Consider the following 12,843-nt stretch of genomic DNA (forward strand, 5'->3'; position numbering starts at 1 on the left):
AAGGACATAAGCTCTTCCCTAGAGATTTCTCAGAAGTTGCAACCAACAATTCTTTCCATTAGTCTTTGGACAAAATTTATTCACATTTATTGTAAGGAAGTTTTCTTCTGAAAATAGGACTCTGTTACTAAGGAGAAAGAGGATGTTAGGATTGACACCTGACAGTCTCTGACATGGGTTTATACAGCTTGCACTCTTGTGTCTTCACAGTGACTACAGATATGTGGCAGCTGCTCTTGCTGTCATGAGAAATGTGACTCAGCAGATCAACGAGCGCAAGCGGCGTTTGGAGAATATTGACAAGATTGCCCAGTGGCAAGCTTCTGTCCTTGACTGGGAGGTAGGATCCACACCAACAGGGGCAGTAGGAAGTCTAAATAACTTGTGCAGGACTTTCTTATCTTAGTCAAGGATGGGCAAAGATGAATTAGGGCAGAAGGAAGGATTTAGATTAGAGCTAAGGTAAAACTTCCTGCCAGTAATTGCATTTGTTGCTTGAATGGCTTTCTAAGAAGATTAGAGAAATATTTGTGTCAATACTTGAAAAGAAAAAAAAATTATTCTCTGGGTGTTTCTAGGAATCAATTGTGTTGACTCAGTAGCTTTTCACAACTCCCTCAAATCCTAGTATTTTTTTGACAACCAGATACACACTTGAATGCCAATTCATGCCCAGACACAAGATATGAGGTTAGTTCTCGGGTCTCCACAATAATTTTGACTAGCCCACATGCTTCTTTTCCTTTTGGTGGTGTCATCTTATTCTGACACATCTCCTAACTCTACCCAATTCTGCACATTCAAAGCCACGCTCATCAGGCCTGCCAAAGCCATAAAACAAAATCTCATTTCTATCATATGTTTTTAATTATAATCCATGAAAGCTTTCCTTCAGTTACATGGAAAACCATGACTCCTCTGAATTCAGAAAGCCTTCAGTGGTTAAAATCACTAAAGCCTTCTTTTACCAAAATCTCACCTGCAGAAGATATAACTCTATTCTTCCTAATGTAGATGGCTCAAAAGGATCACAATTCTTATAGCTAGCATATTTTTGGAGTCCTGATGTGGTGCTACAGATTAATGTACTGGACTTCAAAGTCAGCTTGAACCACAAGGTTGGTAGTTCAAGCTCATCAGCCACTCCTTAGAAATCCTACACAGGGTCACTATGATTGGAACTTAACAATAACAACAAAAAGCATATTTTTTTTAGTTTTATTTGCAGGATAAGGTCCCCATTTAAAGAAGAACAATAAAGATTTTCCTGCATCTTTGAGATGCAGGAAATGGATATATAAAGAGACCTTCTTGCTCATAAGAACACTGACCCAGACTTATTTGTAAATCATGGACTATCCTTCACTTTTGTCTTCTTTGCTTTGGCTAGTTGCCTGATAGAGGTAGCGGGCTGGACCTAATGACCTACAGTCATCAACTTTAAAGCATGAAGATGTGACTGGCTAGCAGATTTTTCTTCCCCCAGAAGAATTCTTTGTAAGAGGATGTTCACAGAAATAGCTATTTTCCTATTCCCTATAATACCACTCCCGTTCCCAATGCCTAGAAAACCTTTAGATTCATCCTTGTGCTCTAGGGCTCCAGTCCTAGGGAACCAAAATCAAATTAAGATTTTCTGGCCCAGGGGACTTCATTAACACCCTCCCTACTCCATGCCAGCCTACGGAAAGCTACAATGCACTTGACAGTGATTGAAAGACTCAGAATCTTTTTACTAGGGTGAGGGTGTGGGGAGGTAAAAAAGGCAATTCCAAGCCAGGATTGGTAAGATATTAGTTACTCTTTGCCTTCTAGCCTCATCCAAGCCCAAACACCCCTGCCATTCTCTTACTTGGTAAAGCTCTCTTCCACTAAATTGATAAGGAGAAAATTTTCTTGTGGTTCCCTTCAGGTTATGGGATCACTGTGGAAATCGCCAGCTCCAAAGGGTTTGCCTCTAGGAGGACTTTTCTCCAGCAAAGCCTAATGTATTCATTTCCAATATCAAGCCCAAAATGTCTGTTATTTTTTTTACCATATACTGTCTTAAAGACTTCTGAAATGTTAATTACCATATCATATAGTGTACTGCCCTCACAAACCTGGCCATGTTCATGCACACATGCACACACATACACACATCATACTGATAGCAAAAGAAAGAAACAGAGAATGGTGTGTTCCTGAACAAGGCCACACAGCAAATCAGTGACAAACCTGGTACTTGAATGTAGTCTCCTGATCCCTTACGTGATGTTCTTTTCAGTATTGCACCGCATGCTCCTCAAGCCTCCTGCCTCCCCTATACAATACTGAAGTTAAAAGTCTATATCTGAGTAAGACAGTGAGACTGCCTTTGAGGGAAAATACAAATACAAATCAGACAAGGTAGGACATGAGATATGAGGTGAGTTCTACCTGCCCTAGCAATTGAACTGTCAAAAGTTGTCCTGTCAGTTTGTTTAGGACAGCTGTAAGCAGCAGCATCTACAAATCAAGAAAAGAAAGCAGGGTTTTGATTTCTATGCCACTCCCTTGCCTCCCAGATATTTGAACAAACAGGATGACTGTGAAAACATCTCCATAATGATTCCACCTTCATTTTTCAAGTAAAAATAGGAGTGATAGAGAAATCTTCAGAGCTTAATGACCCTTACAGAGGAACTGGAAAGGTGGTAGAAAGCTGGTAGCATGAAGGCAATTGGTACCTGCTCAGTATATCAGTGTCTACTTAGAAAGTAGGAGACCTTGCCATCTGTTCAGTCCAGGCCCTTCCTTCAACTTACTCCATGAATATTCTGATTTTTTTTTTCCTTAATCTAACTCTAGTTTCCTTCCTTGCTACATGTCAGCCTATGGGGAGCTAGAGTTTCTGAAGCACCTCCTCTTTTCCCCACCCTCCAATAATAAACAGATATGTAAAAATAAGCCCAAAATAAACAGATATGTAAAAATTATCAAAATTTCCTCTAAGTGATTAGCAATACCTTAGAGTATGTTTGTGTAGGAGCAAGGAGAAGAGCTTCTTCCCAGGGACTATAGTTTCTAGAATTTTTAAATTTCTTTACCACTTTTCACTTTATCACATTTCACACTTGTTGAATCCACTTGAAAGAGAGGAAACATATCCCAGAAAGCTTTTTTAAAACTTTTTCCCCCACAGAGATTTTTAGCAAGAACCCAAATTTGTAGTTCATGTTTGAGGGGGATTTGCTAAATGTGCTTGTGATGTCTTTCTTTTGGTAACCTTCCTCTCCAGGTCTGGTTGTGTAATACCCAAGAGCCTGATTCAGTTTGCCACTGGATAGATGATCGATTCCAAAGAGATATAGAAAAAGAAATATATATTCCTAGTGTCCTGCATTAAACCAGGAAAAATAATGTAATTGAGGCAGCAAAAACATCTATTTAAAATATATGCTAACAAAATAACTTGAGGGAATGAGTTGCTTGGCCTGGGACCTCAGCACCATAGTCTCAGGGGACACCATGGTCAATTAGTATAACATATTCCACAAAGACAATGTTCTACTTCTAACTTTGATGAGTAGTAACTGGGATCGGAAAAGCTCATGAGGGGCCATCTAAGGTCTCTCACAGTCTAGAGGAAAGAAGAGTGATAAAAATTGAAAATGCTTGGAAAATGGACTGTTGGATCATGAGAACATCAGTCTCCACAACTCTGAGACCAGAAGAACTAGATACTATTCTGAAAGGAATATTATTAAGTAATCATAGACCGAAAGGGATGCTATATGGAATAGGACTCAATATCCTAAAAAATAGACCAGGTTTATCACAAGTAGATTATGAACTTTGGTAGTTTAACCTTCAGGCCTAGAACTGAACTCACCCCCATGGCTCAATTTTCAGACAAGATAGAGATAGGTATATAAGGAAATAATGCTAGTAAAGTATGCATACCATAGAACACTCAGTTATTCTAGATCAAAAGGAGACAGAATTAAACAGGTTTGGAAAGAAGGCAGAATGGAAGCATGGAACACAAGGAGGAAGGAAGATAAATGAGGTTGCATTGAAGATTGTAATGACTGAAATGAAAAGAAGTGTATGATTTAATGAATATAAAACTGATGATCTGTTCTGTAGCCACTCAATTCACAATATAAGGTTTAAAAAAAAAAACAAAAAACACATACGGTGGCTTAATGAGGCATGGTCCTGAGACAGTGGTCAAATGTGGGCCTCTTTCATGTATAATTTCTCTGTTCTTCTAGAAGCTGGCAGCATGGAAAATATACTGGATGAAAAAGATGACATTTCGCCAGTCCTTCTTTCCATGAATCTACTCCAGCCACAGCCCCACATCAGTCAATTAGTATTTAATTAGAGTGTAGGGTAAAGTCATACAGGGTAGTGTCCTTCACTTCTCTGATGATTTGACCATGGGCGGGGGGGGGGGGGGAAGGAGATGTATTAACTTTAAAGACAGCTTTGGGTAGTTTTGTTGTAGTTAAGTGCCTTCGAGTCAATTCTGACTCACATAGACCCTGCATAGAGTTTCTTTGGAGTGGCTGGTGAATTTTTAGATGGTCACAATTCATTCACCACTATTGACTCATTTGTTAAAACAGATATTTAGTGGGTACCTTCTGAGAATCAGGTCTCATTCTAAACTCTGTAGATAAATCAGTGAACAGGACAAATTCCTACCCTCATCAAATTTATAATCCAGTAGAGAAGAGAGGCAACTGAAACATAATTTAATTTCATGTAGTTAAGGAGCTCTGGTAATGTAGTGGTTACAAATCGGGCTGTGAACTGCAAAGTCAGCAGTTCGAAACTACCAGCTGCTCCGTGGGAGAAAGATGAGGCTTTCTGCTCCCATAAAGATTTACAGCCTTGGAAACCCTGTTCAGGGTTGCTATGGATTGGAACCAACTTGACAGCACTTAACAACAACATAGGGGCTATAAAGAAAATTAAAGTAGGGTAACAGATTGAGGAGTAGCAGGGATACTGTTTTTAATAAGGTATGGTGTTCCTGAAGTGGTTACATTTATTCATATGCCCAAAAGACCAAACCAGGAGAGAACATTCTAAGCCATGGGAAGAACAAATGCAAAGTCCCTGAGAGATGTACATGTGTGCTGAAGGAACAGCAAGGTGACCAGCTTACAGTGAGCAAGGAGAAGAGTGGGAGCAGATCAAGTCAGGGAGATAATGGGAGGTTATATCACATAGGGCTTTGTATACGTGTACACTGGAGCAGACATGATACTACATTACTTGTTTTGATCATCTTCTTTATGCCAAGCCCTGTGCTTGACATTGAGAATGTTGACATGAATGGTGTATAGCCTTGACTATCCTGTAGGAGCAAATACATTCAAGAGAGAGAATGTAAGCAAAATCCTGGAGGAATGGAACAGAAGGGTCCATGCTGATGATGATACAGTGGGAAGAGAGTGCATTTTTTGGCCATAGCAAAAAGAAATGTATGGTTTAAGTTAGACAAAGTAAGAAAGGTTGAGGACTCTGGCATTGAGAGGGCCCACCAAGTGTGCATATCACCTTAGATTTTTCATAGATCTTTCTCTTCCATGAATTGACTTGATGCTTTCAAGCAACCATGTGAAATGTACCAAATAGTAACCGTTTTATTATCTCTATTATAAAAATGAGTAAATTAAGGTTGAAAACAGGTAAACGATTTCCAAAAGGCACAAAATAACAGCTTAGGGCTCAGAATTGAGATTTACTTAGTCTCACTACCTAAGTTGCCATGCCCACTAGTTGATCCACTAGGGGGTAAGAGCATTCACTTTGAAGAGAATCTAACATGGGTTCTGTCTCTTTAGGAAATTTGCTTTAGTTATCTAATCTTGGTTTGGGAGATAATAGCAACAAATACTTTCTCAGGTTGCTGGGTATATTAATAAGAGATGAAATATGCATAGTACCTGGGATATAGTAATAGTAAAGAAAAGAGCAGTCAGTTATGTAGAGCTTACAATGTGATATGTATTTTTCTAAGCACTTGATATATGTTAACTTACACAATCCTCATGACAGTCAAATGAGGTCAACATTATTATTATTCCAATTTAAAGAAGAAATTGAGACCCAGAGCGGATATGTGAGTTGCCAAAGGTCAGTCAGATTGACCAGCATGGAGTTATATTTGTTATTTTTAAAAATTGTTTTCTTGATGGAGATGCATGTGGCAGATTCTTTAAAAATATATTTGGTGTGCCCTTGACTAGCATAGTGGGTGGCCAAGATGACAATGTATAGTCTACCTAGTCTAAGCATTCTCAGTTTAGCCTGTGGTATTTTTTAAAATAACCCCGTACATCTTTTGATAATATCGGTCCCCTTTCGTTGTTCTGTTTCACTTCATACATATTCAAAGTGGATGGTAGCACATCTTCCTGGCCTGCTACAGGATGATGCATAGCAGACTGGTGTTGCTCTCGGCTTCCCATACATCTAACAGGAAAGCTTTCATCCTCCCTCATCTTGTGGGTTCCCTCTCCCAGTTTTATACTGTTGTGTTAGCCCTTCAATGAGGAGTTGCTACCTAGTTTGTGGGTGCTTCTGATGTTGAATGTGGAGCCTAGAATTTCAGAAGATCTCCAAACGTCTTTCTTATTATTAGAAAATAATTCCTCCAAACTCTACTTTTTTCTTCCCATCACTTAGACTGGTAAAAATGATTGCTTAAAACACTAGTTACATAAGCACTCTCTTTGTCCCATTGCATTGCCTGATCCATGTGCCCCTGAAATCTGGGGGAATGCAAGGGTCCCTATCTGTGACCTTTATTTGGGGTATAAGGCTGAGGATTTTAGCATCACAACATCAGTGTTGGGCCCTTGGAGATCATTGATATTTTACAACTAAGGAAACTGAGACCCAGAGAGACAAAGGGACTGGCCCCAGTGTACTATAGTGGAAAGAATGAGTAATTTCTGGAGCACAAGAGATGGAATTTGGGTTGCAGATCTGTAGCTAAGGAACTCTGGCCTATCACTTGATTTTTCTGTACTTCAGTCTATAAAACAGCAAGAAAATCTACCACCAAGGGCTATTATGAGACTCATCAAAGTATCTAGCACAATGTCTCTCCTGTACAAATGTATGTTGTTGTTCCATGATGTCAAGTTAGATCCCACTAAGTGGTATTTTGCACAACACAGCAAAACACTACCCGATCCCGTGCCATCTCCCAATTATTGCTACATATTGAGTCCATTGCTGCTACTATTGTGTCAATCCATCTTGTTGAGGTTCATCCTCTTTCTCACTGATCCCGCCACTTTACTAAGCATGATGTTCTTCTCCAGGGCAGGTCCTCCTGATAAAATATCTGAAGTGTGAGAGGCAACTAAGGATCATTCCAATCGAACATCTTCCAACATAGATTTGTTTGTTTTTCTGGCAATCCGCAGTACTTCGTCTTTTTTTTTTTTTTTTTAATGTTTTATTGTGAATTATGTGATAGTTTATATGGAAGAACATTAGTTTTACATTCATCCTATCATATATATCGTTTCATTGCTATGGTTACAATCCCCTCCATGCATCATGAACCAACCAAAGGGTATACACTACAAGCCTGCCCCCCGGTCATCAGCACACAGCCCCTCTCCCTCTCTGCGTCTAAAGTCCCCAACTGCTCCATCTCTCCACTTCATCATCTCTGCCTCCATCTCTAGCATCACTGCTTCTCTGGGTAGGGTCCCGCTCTCTGCTCTTCTCCCTTCATGGTCCCAGGGACCTCCGCTCCTAAGCTGAAAAGTTAATCACTCCCCTACTTGCTGCAAAACATCTACTTTTACATTTCCAACGCTCACAAGCAGTTCTGATAACAATTATTCACTATTGAGTCACAAAAGACCCATCCACATTTCATTTCATCAGCCCCGCCTAGACAGATTGTATATTACTCAGTGGAGATTCTACCTTCCTTCATGCCCTCTGAATCTAGGTTCTCTCTTGAAAGCTTGTAAGCCAGTCACTTCTTGCCTTTTTAGCTCCCCATTTTGTGTAGCCAATGCCCAAGTTGCCCATCCCTGTCTACTCTGCATATGGAGGGGGTGGGATGATCCTTGCTGTAAGGATTTGTTCCCTCTTTTGAGTTACTGCATCCATAGGTGTAGGTTAAGTTCATCAAATTGTATCAGATTACTCTTTTTTTTCTTCTTCTGGTTGAGCTCTGATCATCCAGTCATTGAAGCCAGGTCAAGTGGGTATTATCTGCAAGTGTGGGTGTTCTTATGCATATGCCCTCTCTTCTTATCAGCTGGACACTTCATCTCCATTCTAGTCCTCTGTGGCTATGTCACATACTCTGGGCCCAAGAGTCCCCAGGTCTGGCCACACTGCTGGCCAACCAGGTCTCCACCCGCATTCGCAGAAGTCTATTGAACATTGTAGGACCTAGCTTGCAGCTTCATTGCTGTTTTACCCTCACTTACCCTTATCAGTGACAAGCGTGGTCACCAATCAGAGCATGTATTCCCATTGAGTCTTAGTCTTGGAAGGGGGTTTACACTGAGGGGACCCGACCACTTGCCTTGATGTCTCCTGGGCAAGCAACTTGCTTGTTCTTGTAGTAACAGTCGGTCTGCCTATGTTGTTTTGTATTTTCCTGTAGGTCTTTCTTTCAAGAAGTATCTTCTGTTCTTCTAGCCGCTGGTCTGCTCATCCTTTCAAGTGGAAATTTCCCATCTCTGAAGATCTGGATGTGGTTCCGGCTTCCACCTATAGTCTTATGTAATGCAGAGGCTCCGCAGGAAGCCTCTTTCACTGGGCATGTTGTATCCCCATTTTCGGTGTTCCAATCAATTATAGGTAGAAGACGGACTTACAAGCTTTCTATGGTGATGTTTCTGGCTATTCCTTTCTCTACCCCTCCAGTGCCTATTTTATAATATAATGCATGGAAAACCAAGTTTCAAAAGACAGCCAAGCATCTTAACATTACTCCCCCCTTTCCCCATTCCAACTATGTCTCAATCCCTGTTTCCCAGAAACCTGTTGTACATACATCATTATTTACATACATCATTATTTACCTCTGTCCCACTTAGTCCATGCAAATCTGCCTAATTGTTCTCCCATCTGCTTTGTCCTTCCATTCCCCTCTCCCTTCTTGTATATTGCCCCCCTCCCCAGCACCCAAACTATCCTGTGTCTATTCCATGCCCTGTACTCCACCTTCCCCTCCCTCTTCTCCCCCCGACCCCACATCTCACCAACCAGCAAAGAATCCACCCCCCTTTCGTATGGATTCTTTTTCTTAGTCTTTTACAGTAGTGGTCCTAGGTAGTATTTCTCCTTTCCGTAGTACTTTTAATATTCTTCGCCAACACCAAATCGCAAATTCATCAATTCTTCTATGGTCTTCCTTATACATTGGCTAATTTTCAAATGCATATGAGGCTATTGAAAATACTATGGCTTGGATTGGATGCAATTTACTCCTGAAACTGATATATTTGCTCTTGAACACTTTAAATAGTTTTTGTACAGATTATTTGCCTAGTGCAAAACATCATTTGATTTCTTGACCGCTGCTTCCATGAGTGTGGATTGTAGATCCAAGCAAAATGAAGTCTTTGACAAGTTCAATCTTCTCCAATCTCCAGTCTCCAATCATGATGTTCATTATTGGTCCAGTAGTGGTGATTTTTGTTTTCTTTACATTGAGGTGCAACCTATAACGAAGGCTATGGTCTTTGGTCTTCATCAGTAAGTATTTTAAGTCTTCTTTAAGTATAGGTCAAGTTCATCAAATTGAAGCAATTTACACTTGCTTCCTTTATCGAATTTCTTTATCTTCCTCAAGTCAAGTTCTAATCATCAACCCATCGAAGCTAGGTCAAATGGGTACTATATGCAAATTTGGGCATTCTTGTGCACCTGCCCCCACTTCATATCAGCTGGACACTTCACTCTCAGCTCCAGCCCTCTGTGGCTATGTCAGTGTCCAAGGGCCCCAGAGTCTTCACATCCTTTCCAGCATTTATTGTCCTCTGCTTTTTTGAACTTCACTCTTATTGCTGGTGTGAGATGATATTTCATTGTTGTTTTGATTTTATAATTCTGGGATTCACATTTAGGTCTTTAATCCATGCTGATTTGGTTTTAGCATATGGTATGAGAAAAAACTCTTGTTTCATTCTTTTGCATATCGGTTTCCAATTTTGCCAGCACCATCTATCTGTTGAAGAGAATATCTCCTCCCCATTCACATTCAATGTACTTTGGTCTTTTATCAATGGTCAGTTGGCTGTATGGGGATGGATTAATTTCTAGAATCTCAATTATGTTCCATTGATCTCTTTATCTTTCATTGTACCAGTACCAGGCTTCTCTGACTACTGTAGCCATGTAGTACATTTTGAAATCAGGGAGAGACCTCCAACATTGTTCTTCTTCTTAAGCAATCATTTGCTTATCTGGAGAATCTTTCCTCTCCAAATAAAGTTTGTAATCGTTTTTCCATCTCTTTAAATAATGTCATTGGAATCTGGATTGGGATTTAGTTACATCTGTAGATTGATTTGGGTAGTATTGATATTTTCACAATGTTAAGTTTTCCTATCCAGGTGCATGGTATATACTTTAATGTTTAAAATCTCTTTTAGTTTTGCAGTAGTGTTTGTTTGTTTGTTTGTTTTTTTAATGCTTTATTGTGAATTATATGATAGTTTACATGGGAGAACATTAGCTTCACATTTATCCTATCGTATACCGTTTTCTTGCCATGGTTACAATCCCCTCCAACCAACCAAAGGGTATACCATAGAAGCCTGCCCGCCTGTCGTCAGCACACAGCCCCTCTCCCTCTCTGGGTACAAAATCCCCAGCCATTCCATCTCTCCAGGTCATTGTCTCTGCCTCCATCTCTGGCATCATTGCTTCTCTGGGAAGGGTCCCGCTCTCCGCTCTTCTTCCTTGATGGTCCCAGAGACCTCTGCAGAGTTAATTATTCCCTTCTTTTTGCCACAAAATGTCTACTTTTACATTTCCAACCCTTACAATCGGTCCTGATAAAAATTATTCATTATTGTATCGCAAGAGACCTATCCACATATCTTTTCCTCAGCCCCTCCTAGACAGATTGGATACTACTCAGTGGAGATCCTACCATGCTCCATGCCCTCTAGATCTAGGTTCCCTCTTGAAAGCTTGTAAGCCAGTTACTTCTTGCCTCTGTAGTCCCCCCCATTCTAGGTAGCCAATGTCCAAATTGCCCATCCCTGCTAAACTCACAGTGAGCAGTTCAAAACTACCAGCTGTTCTGTGGTAGTCCACTCCATGTATGGAGGGGGTGAGAATGATCCTTGCTGTAAAGATTTGTTCCCTCTTTTGAGCTACTGCCTCCATAAGTGTAGGTCAAGTTCATCAAATTGTATCAGATAACTCTTTTTTTTTTCCTCTTCTTTCTTCCTCTAGTTGAGCTCTTTGTGATTGAAGCCATGTCAAGGGGGTATTATCTGCAAGTGTGGGTATACTTATTATGCATGTGCCCTCTCTTCTTATCAGCTGGATGCTTCACTCTCTACTCTAGTCCTCTGTGGCTATGTGACTGACTCTGGGTTCAAGAGTCCCCAGGTCTTGCCACACTGCTTCGCCAACCAGATATCCAGTTGGGTTCACAGGAGTCTATTGAACCTTGCAGCTTCATTGCTGTTTTTGCCTCACTTCCCCTTATCGGTGATGAACGTGGTCACCAATCAGAGAGTATATTTCCATTGCATCTTTGTTTTAGAAGGAGGTTTGCCCTGAGGAGACCCGAACACTTGCCTTCTCATCTCCTGGGTGAGCCGCTTGTTTGTTCTTGTAGTAATCAGTCGGTCTGCCTATATTGTTTTGAATTTTTCCTGTCAGTCCTTCTTTCAAGAAGTATCTTTTGTTCTTCTAGTCACTCCAGGCTGGTTTGCTTGTCCTTTCAAGTGGAAATTTCCCACCTCAGAAGATTCTGAATGCTGTTTAGGATTCCACCTATGGTCTTATGTAATGCAGAATCTCTGTAGGAAGCCTCCTTCACTGGGCACGTTGTATCCCCATTTTAGGTATTCTAATCAGTTAAAGGCAGAAGACGAACTTATAAGCTTTCTGTGGTGATATATCTGGCTATTCTTTCTCTCCTCCTCAGGTGACTATTTTATAATGGTATGCCAGAGAAACCAAGTTTCAAAAGACAGCCAAGCATCTATACATTATTTCCTCCCTTTTCCCCATTCCAACCATGTCACAATTTCTGTATCCCAGAGCCCTGTTGTTCCAAGGTTGTGCATACATCATTATTTACTTCTGTCCTATTTCAGCTTCACATCCATCCTATCGTATTTCATTTCATTGCAATGGTTACAATCCCCTCCATGCATCATCAAATAACCCCACAGGCCCACCCCACCTGGCTGTCAGCAAACAGCTCCTCTCCTTCCCTGAGTCCCGTGTCCCCAGCCACTCCATCTGTCCACATCATCATCTCTGTCTCCATGCCTGGCTACACTGCCTCTGTGGGTAGGGTCACACTTTCCTCTCTTCTCACTTGTTGGTCTCAGGGACCTCTGCTCCTGGGCTGCAAAATCAATCACTCTCCTTTTGCCAAAAAAAAAAAAAAAACCCACCAAAAAAACAAATCTGCATCTACATTTCTGACACTCAGTCAATCCTGATGTCCTGATGACAGTTATTCACTATTGTACCACAAGAGACTTATCCCCATTTCCTTTCACCAGCCCAGTCCCAACACATTGGAAGTCGTTCAGTGGAGGGTCTGCCTACTCCTGCCCCGCCTGGAACTAGGCTCTCTCTTGAAAGCTTGTATGCCAGTTACTTCTTGCTTTTTTTTTTTTTTTT

The 12,843-nt window shown here is 40.8% G+C and overlaps 1 protein-coding gene across 2 annotated transcripts in view; it reads left to right on the forward strand.

The window, feature by feature from the left end:
- ARHGEF9 (Cdc42 guanine nucleotide exchange factor (GEF) 9) overlaps positions 1-12,843 on the forward strand; it is a 392,374-nt gene that overhangs the window by 274,329 nt on the left and 105,202 nt on the right. For both annotated transcript variants that reach the window (XM_006870800.1, XM_006870801.1), the window contains exon 6: positions 211-340. In XM_006870800.1, coding sequence (XP_006870862.1) covers positions 211-340 — 130 coding nt within the window. The remainder of the gene's footprint in view (positions 1-210; positions 341-12,843) is intronic.

The sequence above is a fragment of the Chrysochloris asiatica genome, unplaced genomic scaffold (genome assembly GCF_000296735.1).
Source record: "Chrysochloris asiatica unplaced genomic scaffold, ChrAsi1.0 scaffold00152, whole genome shotgun sequence".
Lineage (NCBI taxonomy): Eukaryota > Metazoa > Chordata > Mammalia > Afrosoricida > Chrysochloridae > Chrysochloris > Chrysochloris asiatica.